General features: G+C 41.2%; 2 protein-coding genes across 2 annotated transcripts in view; one reads left to right on the plus strand and one right to left on the minus strand.

The window, feature by feature from the left end:
* LOC135220785 (probable ATP-dependent RNA helicase DDX27) overlaps positions 1-2323 on the plus strand; it is a 173608-nt gene extending 171285 nt beyond the window's left edge. The window contains exons 11-13 of the mRNA XM_064258262.1: positions 1398-1532; positions 1592-1660; positions 2093-2323. Of these exons, the coding sequence (XP_064114332.1) occupies positions 1398-1532; positions 1592-1660; positions 2093-2262 (374 nt within the window). The 3' untranslated portion in view covers positions 2263-2323. The remainder of the gene's footprint in view (positions 1-1397; positions 1533-1591; positions 1661-2092) is intronic.
* LOC135221252 (uncharacterized) overlaps positions 1-21384 on the minus strand; it is a 291718-nt gene that overhangs the window by 172829 nt on the left and 97505 nt on the right. The gene's annotated exons all lie outside the window — the stretch shown is intronic.

Raw genomic sequence — 21384 nt, forward strand, 5'->3', positions numbered from 1 at the left:
CTTGGTTGTTGGTTGTGTTACGACGGCCGTATCCAGTGGACAGACCAGCTCCTTGCCCGGAATGTGTCAAGTAGTAGTTGGTAAGTACATGTGTTTTGAGAGAGTTTCGTTTTTGGGTTTGTGATCCTGCCACAACATGTTATTAAATGTTGGCAAAGGTTTCCATTCTCAAATTGATTAAATCAGTACTAATGTTTTGGGGCAGAAGTGTCTATGCATCCCACCTCTCTCAGTGTGGGAATTAGCTATGTAATTACTAGCTGAGTTACTTAATCAAAAATGACATTTTTTTTAAATAAAACAAACTTAATTATACTTAACCAGAAATTACATGGTCAGAGCCCACCCTCCATCCCCTCACATGGAATTTAAGGGGCATTAAACAAACTGGTCTCTTTGCCAAGTTGTTGCTCTCCTTCCCCAAAAGTGGGCGGGCATTGTTACCTACCCAAACCAGAAAATGAGGACAACCCATGAATTTCAAAATTTTAACTGCTGGGCAAGTAAAACTATACGTACTTAACTGTGTAAGTACTCCTTGTGCAACCAAGTTTCAATGTTTTCAAAATGATTTTTTAGTGCATTAGTGACAGAAATATTTTCATTATTCCATTTATTTTATCACTTTCTACAAATTGTAGTTTTCGGAGGTTTGTTATGATCGTTTGTTTATGGCCTTTACACAAACTTGGAGAGATTGGTTGTTGTTGAAAGTGTCCCAGATTCATCCACCAAGATTTCAAATCTTATAGTACTGTTTTGACAAAAGGTTTTCTTTTAAACATGGTTCAAAATGATGACAAATCAGTGTCCTAAGTCTGGTGTCAGTTCGCAAAGTATTTGTTACATGAGGGACAAAACCCATTAAGGCCATTTATGTCCTTTATTTCCTGTGGACAGTTGATTTTGGCACTCGTCTCACTGAGAACCTTTTAAATAATTATTATTATTTCTTTTGTGCCTGTTTGTGGTGCAGGAGACAATGCAGCATGAATCTTTTCACCTATGACAGGGTAATTTCTCTTTCACACTCTTATTTCTAGCAAATTTTTTTTTTTTTTTGTCATGACATGGACATTAAAAATTAAAAAGTATTAAATACACATTGCGCACCTGGAGTAAAAGCTTTTTACTCGGTAGATATTTAATTCATCCTTCAAAAATGGGAATTGTTCCAAGTTTTTGAAGTGTTACATTGAATTATGTATGTAATTCTCCATTGAATTATGTATGTAATTCTCCAATGCTTACCCTTTAAATATTAATCTGCTTCTCTAGAAAAATCTAGTCTGACTATTCTTGCAGTGGTGGTGAGTTTGGCGATTTATTTAACCTCTGTGGAGTGATTTCAGATGGTTAGAGCAATATTACACAGTTGTTGGTCCCGTTTCTTTCAGAACACATGAGAGCTCAGAGGAAACTTTTAGCATTTACTTTAGGAAAGAAGAAAGGACCAGGTAAACCAGTTAAACAGTCTGACGATCCACGTCTCAAGGACAAAATGAATCGACAGGTGCAGAGAGCTAAAAAAGCAATGAAGACTCAGCGATTACGAACAGATCATGAAAAAGATCAGCGATTACGAACAGATCAATGAAGACTCAGCGATTACGAACAGATCATGAAAAAGAAATCTCAAGTGCTGCTGACAACTCGAAAAGTAGGTCCCTCTGAGTATTTCGTAAGTGTAGAGTTTTATCTTTAAATGGAAAGTTTGTTGGCATATAAGGTCAGTTATTACAGAAAAAGAAATCTTGTTGGGTATGACTTATACTTGAGTCTTGACAATTAACATTGGTCCCTGTTGTAAAAACTGATAAGGCAGATTTTAATTGTTCATTAAATTTTAATATTTATCTAAATTCTTATTGAATGAGCAAAATTGATAGTTAACCATACCAAAATATAGTAAGCCTAAGGTACTTGATGGTTTTTTCAACAAGATTTATCTTGTAATATTTATATAAAACTCGTATGATTATTAAGCATCTACATATTTTTTTTAAATTACTGTAATCTGATAAATAAGCAACAGCATCATTATTTGAAATTTGTGTGGACTTTATTCATGTTACTATTTTTCATATTTCAGATAAAAAAGTAAAGCGTAATAAGAGAAAGGGTTCTTCATTTGACCAAGAGTTGACAAGTATTGATAGAAAATCTGTGAAGAAGTTCCGAGCTGGACCATCATATGAAGAAAAGAAAGAGGCTTTTGAAAAGAAATATCCTGGGAAGAAGTTCAAACCTATAAGAAGATAGACAATTGTAGCTAAACCTGTGCTTTATATACTGTTGCATGAATAAATGAAATGGATAGCTGTATTGATTTTAACATATTCATCCAGTTGCTGTATTAAAAAATAACTAGTATTTTGATTTGTACAGATAGGTAATCCTGATACATGTTATTTTTATCCATCACATAATTTGTTTTTTGTGAAAGCTAGCTGCTCTTGTAGTAGCTATACTGTTGTCCTAAGTATAATGGTTAAATTTAAAATATTTAAACAAACTTAGTTTTTGTCAAAGGATTATATTACTAAAATGCCAATTGATCACGTTAATATCAAATTGAGTTTGGTCCCAGTGGGGTAATATGTTGCCCCTCAAGTGTGGTAAGACTGGAAATAACTACTTTTGAAGCCTTGCCTTCAAACTGATACCCCTGAGGAGAGGGAGGAGAAATCATTGCCTCACAATAACCGAGTAACTACTTGGCTGGGAGGGTACTTTACACATTGTAGCTTACTGAAACAGTTGTATTTCTGGCATAATAAGGTTCTCCCAAAAAAGATTTTCTCCACTGAACTCACTAGGTGGGAAGGGACAGAGGAGCTGACAAAAAAATTTTAAAAGGCATAAAACAATGCAGTTTGGTTGAATGAGTGCTGATAAGACTTTGGGCAGCAACTACAGTCAGTGCACAAAGTACATTGAAGGTTAAACAAAGAAAAAAATCAAGTGTGAATTGTGCAGACTTAATACATGCAGTCCCCAGTTATGGGAGGTTTTTCACTCTTGGCGGGGTGCTGATAAGCAAAAATCGGCAATTTATGGTGCCTGTGGTGCCAAGATTCAGTTAATGGCACCTCTGTTGGGTATGTTATGGCACCATAACACACTGCATCTTATGGCGCCAATAACCGAAACTTGGCCAGTTATGGTGCCATAAACCGCTGATTTTATGGCGTTAGACAAGCGCCATAAAACTAGATTGCCATTAATCGAGTACGCTGATAACTGGGAACTGCCTGTAATTCGCAACCCCTAAACGACAAATTTTGCACTACCAGTCTTTACATAGGAAGACTTACTAACTGGTGGAAGGATCCGAGTTGACTTCCTAACCAACTGAAGGTTGGCCTTGACTAGAAATTTTTCCTGGTCATGCAATGTCTCTGATCAGGGGAGCAAAAGTGTGCTTGACTGTCAGACTTCTGGGCTTTTCAAAGTAATGGGCATGAAAGCAGCATTACTCAAAAAAGGCATAGAAGAACGTTGTGTCGGGGACATCAAAGCTAATTAACGGGTTAGTTTCATTGTCCATCCCCTTGTTCTCTTGCTAGAGAAAGGTATGATTTGCTTCTATTAGATCATTACACTGAAAAAATAGAAAGGCTGATCACTCACCTGCATCTGTGTCCATCCAGCATATGATGGTCTGTAAACCTATCTTCTACCCGCTGTAAGAGGAAGGTACGAAGACAAGATGCTACCTGTCCCACTGTATGGAGGAGTTATGGGAGTTCCATTTGACAACGAGAGAGAGTAATTGGTGGTTGGATGGTTAGCGATTGAATTGGCTGTTGGTGAGTTCTGGGTTGTCTGCTGGTGCAGCTGGAGTTTAGTTGTTAGGATCAGAGTTTTGAGTCAGTTTTTAGGCAGAGCCTGTGAAGATAAGCAGTGTCGGCAGCGGTCTATGAAGTGTTGAAGGCATTGAAAGTCAGTTGAGTTTTGTGTTTTGTTGATTAAAAATTTGTTTAATTGTTTTAAGTTAATACTGTTTGCTTAGAGTTGTTGTGCCTGTGCTGTTGGATTTGTTGTGCTTGTGAGTTCCTGTTGGGTTATATGCGAGTTGTGGTTGTGGTGTCCTGGTGTGGTTGTGAGTTGTTGAGGGTTCCTTTGGTGTTGTTAGTGGGTGTGTATGTGTTATTTTTTTGTGTTGGTGATTGTGCACTGGTCTTTTGTTGGGGTTGTGCTCCTTGTTTGTTGTTGAGTTGTGGTCCTTAGGTGTTGTGTTGTTGGGTTGTGGGCTGTGGTTCTTGGTTGTTGTCTTTGTTGTTCTTAATGCCTCGGCGACCTCGACCAGCGGACAGCACTTGAGTATCTGCAGTTGGGTGAGTAATGTGAGTGTAGGTATAGGTCAATTGTCCTGCGTGTATTCCGTAGTGTAAAGGGGAAAGTGTGACTGAGGGTGAGTTTGGTAGCTGAATTGATTAAGTTTATGTGGGGGGGATTTGTCTGCTTGTTTTTAAGCTCGTGATCTCGCCACATTATTTTTTGGCGACCCGATCAGGGACTGTTGGTGCATCAGCTGCAGGACAATTGGGGTAGTGAGTAGTGTAATTGGTAGAGAAAGTGAGGATGGAAGGGTTGATGGAGAGGCTGAATGAGGAGTTGCAGTTGGCGAGGGAAGCTAAGGAAAGGTTGGAAGTGGAGAATGAGAGGTTAAGGGTAGAGTGTGAGGAGCTGAAGAGCGAGTTAAGAGGAATGCTAAGGAGTGCAAAAGTGGAAATGAAAGGAGCAGAAGAGAGAATGGTTGAGAAAATGGACGAAAAATTTGGAGTAATGATGAATGCAGTGCAGGAGATGATGAAGGGATTAATGGGAGAGGGAGCAGTAGGAGGTAGGCCTATTGGGTCTTGTGATGGGCCAGGAGTGGTAAAGAAAGTGGAAAAGCGAGTGGATGAGAGTACGAGTGACGAAGGTGATTTGGTTGTTATAGGTAAGGGAAAGAAGGGGAAGGTACAGGATAAGGATAAACCTGGGGATAATAAGAGGGGGCTGAGGGAAAGAAGGTTAGTAAGGGTAACAGACAGGATGAGACTAGGACTGAATACATTGGGGAAAGGGCTGAGAGTGATTTAGATGGTGGAGTGGAAATAGGTAGGTAGAAAGAAGTGTAAGAAGAGCGTAATGAAGAGTATGGAAGTGGACTCGTATTCAGAAGAGGGAAAGAAGGGTCAGAATGGAAGTAGTAGCGAAAGTGGGAGTGAGCAGGAAGTACAAAGGCTGTGTATATGAGAGAGGTACCCTGATGTGCACAATATGAGGAGTATGGTAGTAGGGACATGGGTACTTTTTTAAGGAATATGAGAAGTATTGCAAGGCTAAGTATGGGGATAACAAGAGAGTTAGGTAGCTTTTTGACAGGATTTTGGTTGAGTATGTATGGGGTGATGATGAGTGTAGGGAATGTGCCGTATGAGTGTGTGAAAGCCAGGATTGTGGAACAGGCGAAGAGGATAAGGAGTAGTGTTAGATATAGGAGAAAACATGGTTTTGATGAGGTAAGAATGAATGTTGGCGAGTCGTTGTCGATGTATGTATGCAGGTTGGAAACATTAGCCAGGAAAAAGTTTGGGGATGAAGGGGTAAATGAGTGTAAAGAGTTAGTGAGGAAGTTGTTGGCGACTGTGCCTGAGAGTGTGCATGAGGTATGAAAGAGAGTAGAAGTGTTAGTGTAGTGTTAGGACTGAAGTGGCTGATGTTATACCAGAGTTTAAGAGCTATAGGGAGGCAGTTTTGGAAGGGCCAAGGCGAATGGCAGAGCGAGTGGTTGATAGGAGCGTTAGAGCCAGTAACGTAAGTATGGTTCGCCCTAAGAGAGATAGGAGTGCAAGCGTTGGAAGAGTAGGGTCGTGAACGAGAGCAGCAGTGTTACAGATGTGGAAAGCTATGGCACACGAACAATGGATGTCGGTGGGCGTTGGGAGCTTGTTTCAGGTGTGGGCAAACAGGGCATTTAGTGAGCGAGTGTAAGAAAGATATGGATATTAAATGTTACAGGTGTGGGCAAGTAGGGCATATAGCAAGTGGATGTTGAGGCTCGTGTGATTGAGGTTTGCGGGAAGAATGGGCATTATGCTAGGATGTGTAAGGAACAGCGGGCAAAATGTGTTGAATGTGGAATGGAAGGTCATGTGGCGAGTGTGTGTAGGCGAAAGAGGATGAGTCAGGTTGGGAGTTCGGGAAACTAGGTACAAAGGGGATTCAGTTGGGTGGGTCCTCTGGTGTGCGGTCAGTAAGAGTGATGCATGTGCGTGAAGGATTGTTGCATGAAAAGGGGTTTGGAGGAAGAGCTCATGAATGTATGAGTGTAAAAGTGAGGTGCAAAGGGGTGTGTTTGGTTGCTTTGATTGATACTGGGTGCAGTGTCAGTGTTCTTTTTGAGAATGGATGTGACAAGTTGCGGAGTGAGTGTGAAATTAGGAAATGTAAAGGGGAGGTACGAGGAATAGGAAATTTAGGTATGCCTGTGGTGGGAATGTTGCGTGAAAATGTAGAAATCGAAGGGGCAGTGATGGATGAAAGTGACTTTTATGTGATCGAGGGAATGAGTGATAAGTATGATACTATGTTGTTATAATACAGGTTCCTGAAGAAGTGTAGGATGGTGGTCCATCCGAGCAGGAATATGATTGAGTTGCATAGGAAGGGGAATGTACATGGAGAGTTGTACTTGGATAGGGATGGAGGGTTAAGCAGTAAAATATGGAAGGGAGTGCCGTTGGTTGCGAAAGAGAGTGTAAAAGTGCCGCAAGAAGTTGGAGAAGTTGTTAGTGTGAAAGTTGCATGGCCCGATAGTCTTAGGATTGTCAAAGGTGACAAGTGTGCATATGTGGATGTGAACAAGTTGGTAAGAGCGAGCGTGCATGTGTACGACGGATTTTGGATATGGAGAATCCTCGGGTTTTTGTGGCCTCATTGCCAAGTGTTAGGAAAAAGCGAGTGCGGGGTATACGTGAAGGTGATTGTGTAGGGTTGTATACGTTGGTGGATGTGGACGATGAAAGATATGTTAGGGTGCGGCGGGTGATGACAGGTAGCATGAAAGAAAGTGATGAGTTGAGAGAAAGAATTGAGGTGGATGAAAATGTTGGTGATGACGAGAGGGAGCGGTTGATGCAGATGTTGTGGGATAGGCGGGGTGCGTTGAGTCGGGGTGACGAGGATTTCAGGGGATCTAAGCTTCCAGTGTTCAAGATAGTTTTGAAAGACGATACCCCCATATATCAGTGTCCCCGACACTTTTCTGCGCCTATTGCCCGAGAGATTGAGGAACTTGAGAGAGTGGGAGTGATCGAGAGGAGCAAGAGTGCTTGGAATAGTCCCATAGTCCCAGTACGTAAGACAGATGGGAGTTTGAGGATGTGTGTGGATTACAGGAAGGTGAATGAAGTGACTGTGAAGGAGCGATTCCCGATGAATGTGGTGTCTGATTGTGTGTATAAGATGCATGGGATGAGAGTGTTCACAAAATTGGATTTGGTAAGGGGCTATTACCAGATGCCTCTTGAGGAAGGGAGCAGGCATGTTACGGCTCTTTTGAGTGGTAGCTGCCACTATCAATTCAAGAGGTTAAGTTTTGGATTGGCTAATGCGCCTGCTGCCTTCCAGAGGGTGATGAATGTAGTTTTGGCTGGTTTTGATAGAAGGAAGGTGACTGTGTTTATAGATGACGTTTTGATTGCAAGTGAGACTGTTGAGGAGAATGTGGAACTGCTTGAGAAGGTGTTAGAACGGTTGGAAGAGGTTGGAGTGAAAGTGAAGCTGGAGAAGTGTACGTGGTTGGCTGGGGAAGTGGAATTTCTGGGTCATAAGGTGAGTGCGAGTGGTGTAAGGAAGAGTGAAAAGTTTGTGGAAAAAGTAAAGGAGTTTCCACGTCCCCGTACCGTGCAGGAGTTAAAGGTTTTTTTGGGTTTGATTGAGTTCGGGAGAAAGTTTGTTAGGGATCGTTCGGGTATAGGGAAGCCGTTGACTGAGTGGACCAGGAAGAAAAATTGTACTAAGCTGAAGTTGATGAGTGATGTGCAGAAGGAAGTGGCATGTGCGGAGGAACAAGGTGGGCAAGGAGAAATTTTTGCATGAATTGTTGTCAGCAGTAGCAGAGTTGTTTGGAATAAAAGTGTTGTTGTATTTTGGATGGGACAGACCGGTTGAATATTGAGGAAGGGTGAGTACAGGTAATGAACGTGGGGTTTTGATGATTCAGTGCGGGGAATGTGGTTGTAATTGGTTGGTTACAAAAAGGGGACTGTGAAGGGGATCTGAGTCAGAATAGTGGAAATGGGGAATTGACTGAGGATGAATGTGATGAGGAGGATTGTGATGTGGATAACCAGGTGGACATGGTAATAAATGTGTGCATGCATGGGACTCGAGGGAAAATGGTGACGTTTGTCCAAGTAAATGATAGTGAGTACTGTAGTTTGGTTGACACGGGGGCACAAGTTTCCTTGGTGAGTGGGTCAGTGGTGAGTGAACTTGAGAGATGTGATTGGGAAGTGAAAAGGCAGTCTACAAGTGTGAGAATACATGGGTTAGGACAAGGAAGTGTTTTAGTATGGGAAGAGGTACGGTTAAAGGTTAGGTTGGGAGATCTTGAAGTAATGCATAACTTTATAGTTATAGGAGAAAATGATATGCCATCTTGCTTTTTAATAGGGATAGATTTTTTTGAGGATCCACGATATAGACGTAGATATAGGAAATGGAATTCTTAGAAAGGGGGGCAGACAAGTAGCCAGGATTCAAGATGGTAATGTATTTGTAGCAAACTTTGTGAGTATGATTGATATTGCTAGGAGTGAGAATGATCTGTTGAGTGAGGAAATGCAAAATAAGTGCCTGAAGATAAGTGAGTTGCGACAATGCGTTTTGGGAGGAGTGCGTGTGGAAGACTGGCCATGTGAGTTGGATATATATAAGAGGGTTGCTAAACGTTTTGTGGTGTGCAAAAACATAGAGTACTTTTTGCATCAGGAAGGGATGTATGACAGGGAAGTTTATGTGCCGGTGTTTTCTGTTGATTCAGCTGAGAGTATGTGTTTGTTGGTGCATGATCGGTTTGGGCATATGGGGAAAAATAAGTTGTGGGAATGCATGAGAGAGAGATTGTATGCTCCTGGGTTGAATAAGATTTGTGTGGATGTGGCTGTCACGTGTGAAGACTGTCAGAGAGGAAAGTATCAGAGTGTGCATGCAAGTCCACCTGTGTTGCGATTGCAGATGAAAGAGCCGTTTGAAATGCTTGTGATTGATTGTCTTACTTTGCCTAGGACTGCGAGAGCACACGTGGGGATGATTGTGATGGTGGATCACATGAGTAAATTTGCCTATGTGGTTCCCATCAAAGATAAGAGGAGTGAAACTGTTGCAGGAATGGTGGGTCAAGTGATGTTGCCCATGTGTGTGTGTAAGCCGGCAAAATTGTTGAGGGATAATGGACCTGAGTTTGTAGGATGGGAATTTGAAGAAATGTTGAAGGAATGGGGTATTTTGCATGTGTATTCTACTCCGTATATGCCCAGTGCGAATGGGTTGGCTGAAAGGACTGTTAGGACAATGACTGAGATTTTGCGAATGATGATTAAGGGCGACAAGGATTGGGATGTGTATGTAGGACGTGCAGTTTGGGTATATAACGCCACACTGCAGAAGTGTATAGGTATGTCTCCTTGTAAATATGTGTTGAATTTTGAAAGGATTGTCAGACCACGTTTGGGTCTGTCAGAAGGTGATCGGGATTTGTGGAAGAAAGCGAGTGAAAGGTTTGAGAGTTTTAAGATTGGGGATAAGGTGTTGAAAGAGGTGGTTGAGATGGTAAGAATGAATGTGAATAAAGTAAGGGAGAAATTTGAAGGGCCTTTTGAGATTTTGGAAGTGGGACCGAGTGGATTGAGTTATGTTTTGGGGAAATTGCGAGTAGGTGGGGGAATGGATGAGGTTAAGGCACACCATAACCAGCTCCGTAAGTTATGTTTGGGAGAATGCAATGAGTGAGTGGTTGAGGGTGAATAAGTATGAGCCGACTGTCGGTGAACAAATTGGTCTGGGAGATCGACAGTTGGTGTTGGTTGAGCATGGAAGAAAACAGAAGAGTGTGGAGAGAGGAAGAAGGTAAGGGGGTTGGTGGTAGGGTGCAAACGGTTGATAAAGCGTGTGCTATGGGTGACTTTTGGGGAATGAATGATGCTTGTAGTGTATGTGGGTTTGAGTTGACAGGGACAAATAAGACTTCAGTGAGAAGGAAACTGAGTAGTGAGGAGGTAGTTGATAAGTTGAATAAGTCTTTGCAGGAGTTTGACAGAAGTATGGATGAACTGAGTGGTTTGGTGGCCGAAATAGGGGAGGTGTTGGAACCAGAGTTAGAAGACATCGGTGAAGTAGTGAATGGAATTTGGGAGGATGGTAGTGAGGGAGATAATGGAAGTTTGAAAGAAAGTGGTTTGGAAGAAGTGAATGGCAATGTAACTGAAAGAGTGTATGATGGTCCTCAAACAAGCTACAGGGGGCCTGTATCTGAGCATCCTTGGGTGTTGTGAAAGGCAATTTAGTGTGGATGTTGTGAGTGTAAGGAGACGTTGTCAAATGTAATGGGGGAGGTAATATGGAGGAGTAATGATAGTTTGTTTGACAACGTCTCCAAAGGTTGTGTGTGTGAGAGAGAGAGAGAGAGATTGGTGGAAGAATGAATGGGAGTGGTTAAATGGCGGTCGGAAGCATGTCTGTTGTGGCGCTCTGTAGTAAGTCAGTGGAAGTCGGTTACGAGAGTCTGAAGAAGCAAGGCAGTTGGTGAATTCGCAGAGTTGGTTTGGCAGCATTTGTCCGTTGGTTGTTAGTTGAGTTTGTGGTATTTGATTGATTTTGGTGTTGTAAGGTTGTTGTGCGTGTGTCTGTCTGGTTTTGGCGAAGTTGAAGAGGTTGGGGGTGCATTTTCGGTGTCTGTGATTGGTGGTTGGGGCAGTGTTGGTTTTGGCAGGTTGTTGTTCTTCTGTAAGTCGGGTGGTTGTCGTGTTCTTTCGGGCTGTTGGTGTTCTTCGTCTGCAGTTGTTTGTCGGGTTGTTGAGTTGTGGTGGGTTTGTTGGTCTTGGCTGGTGTGTGGTTGGTCATCAGCGGTGGATGTGTCACGGCTAGCCTATAGCCTATCCAGCAGACAGCACAGCTTAGCCTATCTGGAGCCAGAGGTGAGTACCTGTTTGTGTTTTTTGTTCTGTATGTAGGAATGGGTCAATTGTCCTGCTGTATTTTGTAGCATAAAGAGGAAAGTGTGATTGAGGGTGGGTTTGGTAGCCAGACAGATTAAGTTTATGTGGGGGAGATTTGCTGCTTTCTCATAAGCTTGTTATCCCGCCACACCAAGACCAACTGTATGACTTCACCGAACGCCTTACTGCTTACGACTACTGTAACACACTCCTGCCACTGATATACACAACAGAGCGCCACAATAGACGCACGCTTACGACCGCTATTCAACCACTCCCATTTAGTCTTCCACCAATCTCTCTCTCTCTCTCTCTCTCTCTCTCTCTCTCTCTCTCTCTCTCTCTCGCAACCTCTGGAGACGTTGTCAAATATAAACTACCATCATTACTCCTCCATACCTGGACTGGAGTTATAGGCAATGAAGTAGGAGAGCTATCAATCAGAGAAATGTTAGACAAAAGAGGGGAAGAAAGAGAAGACTTCTTCGCCTTTAAAGGCAAAGGAGTTGACTCAACGCTAGGCTTACTACCAGCTCTAATAGCTGCTTTCCTCTTCTTATCTTCCTCCATCTTTTCTAAATGAACCTTAAAAGTCTTCCACCCCTGCTCAACTAAATCCTAGCACTCGGCACAAGTTAAATCTTTACTACAACATTGTCCCCCACACTTAACACACTTAAGTGTGTGGATCATAACAAAGCTTAGGCATTCTTGTTTTGCAACCATCACTGCAAAACCTAACTGATGATGAACTAGAGTCCGACATATTAAGCTAAACTCCTAACTGATTGAAAAATAATGAAGCAGCTAACCGGCAAAAACAACCAAGAAATTTTTACTTCACCAAATACAAAACAAAATCCAATATGGCGATGACAGTTGACTGCGAAGAAAACCCACAGGTGTTACTCCGTGTGCGGCAAAATCCGAATTGATGGTAGTTAGCTCAGTAGTACCAGGGGTTCCCGAAAGTGGGTGGGACCTATCACCTACAGAATGATGGCGGTGCCGCCGACACCAGGAAATTTGAATTTTCGACTGTCAAGTAAGAAAGCTTACAGCTTTATAATAGTTTGGTAAGCCACTTATGTGAAATGAACATTTATTGTTGAAAATTATTTGGAATTGAACTGGATTTGATAAATTCACAATTTTTGTAGCATTGGAATTGATTTAATTTGATAAAAATGAATTGACCCAAACCCTGCCCACAGCTCTTCTTTCCTGATCTCTTCACTTAACACATCCATGACCAGCATCAACAAAAATGGGCTTAATGCTGACCGCTAGTGTAATCCACCTCTAACTGTAAAGTTTTCTGTTTCCCTAACTGCTGTTATTACTTCTGTGCTCGTTCTTTGATATATCATCTCGACCAGCCTAACCAACTTTTCTGGGACTTTCCTATTTCTCAAACAACAAAACATCACTATTCTTGGGATTCTATCGTATGCTTTCTCTAGGTCTATAAATGCACAATAGAGCTCCTGGTTTCTCTCTAGCTGTCTTACTATGAAGATGGCATCCACCATCCCTCTTCCTCTCATGAATCCATACTGCTATTTCCCGATCTTCACAATTTCTCTTAATCTCTCATCCAGTATCCTCTCTAAAACTTTCAATCCATGCTCTGTTAGTTTAGTTCCCCTCTATTTACACAATCCATGACATCTCCCTTCAGCTTGTATATATATTATATATATATATATATATATATATCTATATATATATATAGATAATATATGTGTGTGTGTGTGTATATATATATATATATATATATATATATATATATATATATATATATATATATATTATATATGTATATATATATATCTATATATATATCATATATAATATATATATATATATTATATATATTATATAATACATATATATATATATATATATTATATATATATTACATACCATTAGACTCTCCTCCCAGTCCCTTGGCATTACTTCCTCTTCCCATATAGCTTTTAATTTAGCATCCACTTTCCCCCCTCTCTTTACTAAGTAATTCGATCATTTCAATCTGGGACTCTAATGGACCTGGTGCTTTACTATTCTTCATTTTACTTAATGCTCTCTTCACTTCTGTATCCTGTATCTCCATCTCTCTCATTTTCAGTATTTAAAATTTGTTCAAAATACTCTCTTACTCTTCCTACTGAGAATAAATATTGGCTCTACAACATGTTCAGGTACGAAAAGATTCTTTTTCCTACTTCACTGCAGGTACCTAAATCCAAAGCCAGCAGATCACCTCCATCAACTAGTGTCTTAAGTTGGCTAACCTTCAGTATATGAGTCAATGAACAATAGGTCTACATTTTTGTCTTTGCATTCCTATGTTACTGGTTAATGTAAAGGATAAATATACAGGTGGCTCTAAGACTATCCTCTAAGTCATAATTTTTTTTCCTAGATATACAAACCAGGTCCTTTGTGTAGAAACTTCAGCATGAGCTGAATACAATCACTAGTATGAAGATGGTTAATTGGAGGTAAGTGGGTGGGGAAAGGGGAGTTACCCCCACTCACCTACCATCTGCCAATACCATATCTCACCTGCCATCAGCCAATACCATATCCTTTACCACCAAGCACTACACCGGGTGGTTGAATTGAGATGGTAAAAGGCTCTGGTTTGTATAAATAAGAAAATTACATTTTTATAGTAAAGTTTTATGTATACTTACCAAGTAATTATATAGTTATAGTTTCCACTCGAATGGCAGCTTAGATAAAAAAAAATTTGCAGGTAGGTACCGCTTCAATAGAGTTTGTATATACGACAGCCTGTCCCACTAACGGAATATTGGAACGATCTAGCTGACAATCTTCATTCGTTTTATGATTAAGTCCTTTAGAGGGGTGGAGGGTGGGCTCTGATTCTGTTATAACTTAGTAAGTACATACTACCTTTGTAAGTAATTACATAGCTAAATCCCACAGTGACAGGAGATGGAATACATGGACATAGTTTTCTACTCCAAAACATTAATTGTTCCTACAAAATATACAAAACCTCGGTTCTTTACAATAAGAATTGCTTATAGTGTAGCTGGAATGCAGCCATTACAATTCTGGAACAAGGTAGTTAGGTGGGGAGACCAGCCTGGCCGGATGTAAACATTCCCAATTTGCTTTCGGCCATCATTGGATGAAAACATATGCTTGTGAGCTCGTTGACTAGCCGTTAATTGTGATTTCCCGGTGGGATCCTTTTGTTGTTTTCAATATGTTTTGAATATACTGTGTCTGATATTAATAAATAATATACAAACCCACTTTTTGTGATATGCCTTGCTAGCCTCCTTTCCCCTTTGTGTATTTTGGGGTCAGTGGCAAGAGTGCATCTACATCCTTATCACTCATTCTCGCCCTTTAATAGTATAAGGGTGTGACAGTATATTTACTTTTTTTTAAATTGACATTTACACTGTCGCTTTATGAGAATTTACCAAGGGGAACTGCCCTTAATTTTTTTTCTCCAGGTATTTTTCCTACTCCTTCACCCTCTTCTCTCACTTGTTGGGCAAAGAAGTGGGGGGGGCCGGTTGAGGTGTTGATGTTTAGGGACCTCCTCTCATTTCGGAGGGCAGTGCCCTTTGGTACGAGTGGAGTGGAGTATCCTTTTTTAATCATATTTTATTTTGGGGGAGGATTGTACCTGTGACATGTTAGCATGCTGTGACATTGGACCTTGAGTGTGTGTAAAGTTCCCCTGCTGAAAATCCTATTAAATTACTGCTGTTATCCTGGAGTTTCGTCACTGGACAGCGTCTACGCAACTGCCTTGGATCAGCGAATCGAGTGCTTGACTCTACTGAATGAACTCTGCTCTTGATGAAGTTGGTTCCTTGCCATGGCATAGCACCTTTCCTGTGTTGCAGCCTTCATGCAGTCCTGGTGTCATCTCGTCAGACAACTGAGTTCCACAGTAAGGGGTCGTTGTCTTCATCCTTGTCTTCTGCTGCCTTCCCCCAGATTTAATTTGGTCTAGGAAGAAGGTTTGCTCTCCACCCATAAGAAGCTCTGCCAGCGGACTCTGATGGTCTGCTGCCTTTCAGAAGGAGCAATTGGATCTCCTGTGGGCTATCCTTGGGTATAGTGTTTCAGGAAGCTATTGAAGCTCAAACTTCGGTTCATGCCCCTATCACTAGGTCTAGACATTCTATCTCTTGAACTAGTTTTTTGTTGGAGAACTCGTTCGCGAGACACTCCGAATGTATGAAACTGTATGGGGGATTAAACACCCAAAATTTGACACCGGAGAGACAACTCACTGTCCTTATTTTGGCACAGGAGACGTGCGTGAGTCATTCAGTTACTTGCCCCTTCTTGTAATCACTAGCATTAGTGTCTTACAAGTTCTTTAGATGTCTGTCTTTCAAGGCAGGACATCATGAGTTTCGGGGAGGTAGTTCTCTGTTTAGTCCTTTTTGTGAGGTCTCAATCCCGGAGAAGACAGATGCGTGACAAGATGTGGCAAGTTCTCGCCAACTTTTGCCACATTCAACTCCACTAGATTCTCACTCGTATTCGCATGAACGAAACAGTTGTAGGAAGAAAATGCTTCATTTGGTGGGGGAGAACCTCTGCTCTCCCTTCAGGAAGAGTTTTCCACCGAGGCAAATACATTTTCCTAAGTCTGTGCATTGCTATCATCACTATAAGTTGATGATTGTGCGAGTTTTCGCCCCCTTTCACTAGTTCTAGTTCTGATAGAAGGGCAGGCAAGAACAATCAATCCTCTCTTTTTCCCTCTACTTTCTCGGTTATACCACAATGGAAGAGGGAATAAGAGGAACTCTTAAGAAGTCTACTCCCCAGAGTTCAGATGTAAGAGCCTATGTTCCCGGTTCGATCTTAGGATCTCAACGGACATACATTCAATTTGTTCAGGATGGATATCACTAAGAAGTTTGAACTCCATCTCTCCAGGGTTACTGTTTTGAGAACAACCAGTTCAGCATAAAGGCGAAAAACCTTCCCATGAAGGAAGAGAGAAACCCTCGGATGTTCTCTCTTGCTATAAAACTACTTCCACTGCTCTTTAGGCCATGCCCGGCATTCCGTGCAAGGATTCGTTATAGTACAAAACTTAGAATAGCACCTACTGCACGTGATGTGGAAGTCAGTCGCTGCCGAAGCCTAAAAACGAGAACATGGAAAACTTGGAATTCCGGGGCACACACGTTGACGAGGCCGGGAAGGAGCAGAAGCAGCGACAATATCAGCCAAACACACACGCACTAAACAGGCAAAACGGGCAATGAACTGGGTAAAGGCCAAGAGAGGTTAACAAGACTCTCGCCCAGGTGGTAAAAGAAAAGACTGTCGTAAGTGAATGGTCTTCGACCATTCTTCACCCGATCTACGCATGCGTTGCCAGATATCACAAGATTCCTTGCTTTCATCTGTTTTTTAACTGGATCCAGCTAGGCGCTAGAAATTATCCTATTGTTAAGACCAAAGGTTTGTTCGTGTATGAACAACTAGTTGTCTTTGGTGTCCTGTTGTCACTATAGAAGCCTCCCTTTGGGACAGCTTCACCCTCGCTCTCTTCATTCGAGAATGAAGGAGGTCTGCTTCCAGTCTTTACTCTTTTTCTCATTTGAAGTGAAGAAGAATTAGGCTGGCGTTCAATCAACAGGGGCCTACGAATACTTATATATTCTCCTCGTGAAATGCGTCTGTTATCAGTTGCACCGTCCGAGTAATAGGCGCATGCCTGAAAGTTACTTCTTCTGGTGTGTGACGGAGATGAATGGTCCCTTCTCTTAATTAACCTGAAACTCAGGACAGCCTTTCAGGCCTCCCAAGTTTCAGGTATTGATTTTGAGATGAATAGTGGTATTGTTTGGCAGCAACACCACAGGGTTGGCATTATCACTGAACAAGAGGGTTTCTTTCTCTCTTGTTTCAGTTAACATGCAGGTACTTGAGTGTATCTGTAGTGCACTCAATAGCTCTAAACCAAATTCTTTCCAAGCCACAAAGCACTACCAGGCAATTCACCTTACAGAGTCGAGTGTGGGGAAGAGTGTACTGCCTTCTCAATTAGATATTGTTCATTTTAGTATTGTTTCTCCTCTGTCGAGGGTTAACTGCTAATTCGAATCTCTCTGCCCATCCATCAGACTTAAGTCTCTGGTTGGTTGTGGGTCCTCGCTTATGGTTCCTGTCTCGTGCTCCACATTTGCCACTGTGAGAATCATTAGACAGTTTTATGAATGAATGAATGATTGGAAGTTTTCTGGCATCCTGACATCGAAGGTCATTGACGCCGATAGACAGTTTTAACCATCCACCCTCCCCCCTTCCCGGAATAGCTAGAACTGCCTATTTTATTAGTTGAAACTCAAGAAAAAACCCACTAAAAATGTTTATACCTGGTTCTTTTAATAGTTTTATCACAAAGTGCATTTTATGATGAAATTGATAAAGAAAATTAAAAACTGGAATTTATGGATATTTCTCATAAAAAGTACTGCGAATAGGCGAATTTCCTGCGAATAATGGAGGTATATGTTTCTGAGAAATCCGCGAATCCAGAGTCCGTGAATACAGGGTTTGATTGTATGACTCATTGTATGCTCATTACACTGGCTTGCATTTTAACTTTTTTTTCACAAAGGTCAAGGGTTTTCCAACTGATTTAGGACCTTTTTTGCATGCTAAATTAAAAAACATACTTAATTTTCCTGGGTCAGGTCTGGTTTCTAAAATATTGTCTATTTCTATTCCACCATATTTTTCTAAAATATTGCAATTATCAAAGCATTTATTGGCTTTGTTTTTGCAAAACCAAGTCGTGGGTAACCTTTAATAATTATTTTATTTCTCTTTTCAGGTCTAGATATGTATAAAAATAGATCAGAAGTGTAAAAACCATCCTGAAAGGTTCTGTTATATCTGCAGACATGATTCTTCCAGACAGTCAAGCAAAAATCATGGATTTTGTGAAGAAGGCATATCAAGCTTACTTTGGAGTCAATCTAGGGGACCAGGACAAGCCATTCGCTCCCCATATCTGCTGCAAAACGTGTGTAAAGAACTTATGGGATTGGAGGAACAAGAAAAGGAAGAGTATGACATTTGGTGTCCCAATGGTGTGGAAGGAAGGGAAAGATCATATTACTGACTGCTACTTTTGCATGACAAATCTAAAAGGCATCAATCGCAAGAAAAAGCACCATATTCAATACTTTGATGTTCCTTCTGCCATAAAGCTAGTCGCCCATGACCCTGACCTTCCTGTTCCTTAGCCTATGTCACCATGGAATCTAGCTCTGATTCCGAATCTAGTGACATGACTGATACAGCTGAGTGTGGTGCATACAGGCCAGAAGAGGACAACCAACCAGTGCCTTTGACCCAACCTGAGCTCAATGATCTGACACGAGACCTGAACCTTTCCAAGGAGTCTGCCCAGCTACTGGGTTTTCATCTTCAAGAGAAATGTCTACTGGCACCAGGAACAACATTCTATTGGTATTGGGACCGTAAGAGAGAATTTAGAAAATTCTTCACATTTGATGAAGCATCTTAACTGCTCTTGTGTAACAATATTGCTGACCTGATTGAATTACTTGGTCTGAAGTACGATGCTATGGAATGGAGACTTTTCATTGGCTCATCTAACAAAAGACTCAAGGCAGTTCTTCTGAATAACGGAAATAAGTTTTCATCGATCCCTGTTGGACACTCAGTTGAAATGAAAGAATCCCACAAAAGCATGGAACGTCTGTTGTCTGCTCTGAATTCCTAGGAACATAAATGGTTGATCTGTGGAGATCTTAAAATTGTTGGACTCATCCTAGGACTTCAAGGTGGTTACACAAAGTATCCATGCTTTCTGTGCTTATGGGATAGCCGTGCTGATGATCAGCATTATGTCAGACAAGAGTGGCCAAGCATTAAAACCTGGGTCACGCAATGTTATGTCCCACCCTCTGGTTGAACCGAGCAAGATATTGGTTCCACCCCTCCACATCAAACTCTGTCTCATGAGAAACTTTGTAAAGGCATTGGACAGGGAAGGTAAAGGATTTGCTTTCCTCCATCAGCAGCTTCAACAAAACAGCGTGGAGGAACTTAAGGCAGGTATATTTGATGGTCCTTAAATAAGGGAACTCATCAAGGATGCTAGTTTTGATGATACACTGAATCCTGCTAAAGTCTCTGCCTAGTTGTCCCTTAAGTCAGTCATTGAAAACTTCTTTGGCAACCACAGAAGTTCCCAGTATCAGAAAGTGGTTGATGAGTTAATGGAGAATTTCTGCCAACTAGGTGTGTGCATGTCAGTGAAAATGCACTTCCTCCAGTCTCATCTATACTATTTTCCATAGAATTGTGGAGACTTCAGTGAAGAACAAGGTGAGCGCTTTCACCAAGATAGATTGGAATTTAAGATATTTTTAATGTGCTAATATTTCATTAACTTAATCTGATTGAGTAAAATGAGCATGATTTTTGGATTCAGTGCAAAAAACTGGCTTAAAATCAGGTATTATATGTTAGACTTTGAAAACAGTGCAGGCCAGAGTTATCTTTTCATTTACCTCTAGCGCAGGCTTTATTGCCGAACAGCAATGAAATAGCTGAAATTCTCTTTCAGCCCTCTGTAAATTTCAGGGATTAGAACTGTCCTCACTGGTTTGTCAGAATCGTGAAATTAACTTCTTTCTGATTCAATTGTGAAAAACATGGGTCCACACTACCTCTAATCTTTCACATAAGTAGTATTGTTTCTCCCCAGATGAAATTCTACTACTGATGAGAAACTTTTCTCTATCTTGCCACCACTGGGGGTTCAGGCCTCTGGACAGCATTTGACTTTCGGTTAGGACATACGAGCCCCTGCAAGAATCCAAGAATCATCAGACAGAGTTTTGTTTTTCAAGACCTCATCTTGTCTCTCTCCAGCACTGACCCTTCTAAAGGTAAGTTCCACGTCACGACTCTGTCTCAGATGTCAAATCAGTCGGCATCTGTTTAACAGATTCGAATCCTTCATGATCCCATGCCTTGGACTTTGTATTTGTTGATTCAGATCAATCATTACTTTGTCCTATTGATGTGTTGCTGTACCTGCAAAAGACTCGACACCCTTCATTGGATGTTGATTTTCTTTCTCCACTACCAACTCACCAATGGAACAGTGTCTAAGGACATGGCAGAGAGCTATGTCAACTTTAAAAACAGACGGCTACGTCACCTTTAAAAACAAAACTATTATTGGCGGATTGCTAGTAGTTTATCAAATTCATAAATTGCCAGAGTTATGGCCTAATGAAAAGGTGTAACATGCAACATGGCCTAATGAGAATGCATAACATTTAACAATCACTTTTAAGTAATTTCATTTCGAGAATTACTTTCAAGGCAAAACTATTATTGGCGTCACCTGTAGCCTAACCGGTAAACAAACCACAAATGCAAATGGCGTCTTTACCAGCGGCTTGTTAATGACCCTGAATAAACGCAAAAAATAAAGTAAGAAAAAACTCATCCTGAAAGATTTCAGCTTGAAGGCTACAATATTTTTGTTCCAATGGTTGATTTACAGAACCTCCATCAGAATCTCGTAAAATAACTGGAAAATAATGAAAAAGCTACTGCTAGATCAGGTTTTGCCACCATGGATGGCAGGAAACGAATGAGCATTGTCTGCTAAGCCGCTCCAATATCCCGTGGGTGGGACGGGCTGTTGCCTACACAACTACGTACTATATTGAAACACTACCTACAAATTTTTAATCTAAGCTGCCGTTCGAGTAATTATAGCTATGTAACTACTTGGTAAGTTACATATATAAAAATGCAGAATACTTAAAAAATCTGTGATTTATTCATACAAAACTACAAACCACTACCTTTTATATAAGAGACTCAAACCTAACATGGGAGGATAGTCTTAACTGACTAGCAAGTTGAATCTTTACCCAAGTATGCCATGCTCCCAGTAATGATCTGGGAACACTGGAGCAGTGACTCCTGTAAGCCAGAAACCCAGAGTAACACTCAGCAAATTGGACAGACATGAAGAAAAGGTAAATATGTCCAGGTGTCCTTAGGGCTGCTGGAAGTTTTCCAAACAAGCCCATGGTCTGGAATGGAAGTGCTGACCACCAGGAACCTTCCTGTAACTGTTATGTGA

Source organism: Macrobrachium nipponense, chromosome 2 (genome assembly GCF_015104395.2).
Source record: "Macrobrachium nipponense isolate FS-2020 chromosome 2, ASM1510439v2, whole genome shotgun sequence".
Classification (NCBI taxonomy): Eukaryota; Metazoa; Arthropoda; class Malacostraca; order Decapoda; family Palaemonidae; genus Macrobrachium; species Macrobrachium nipponense.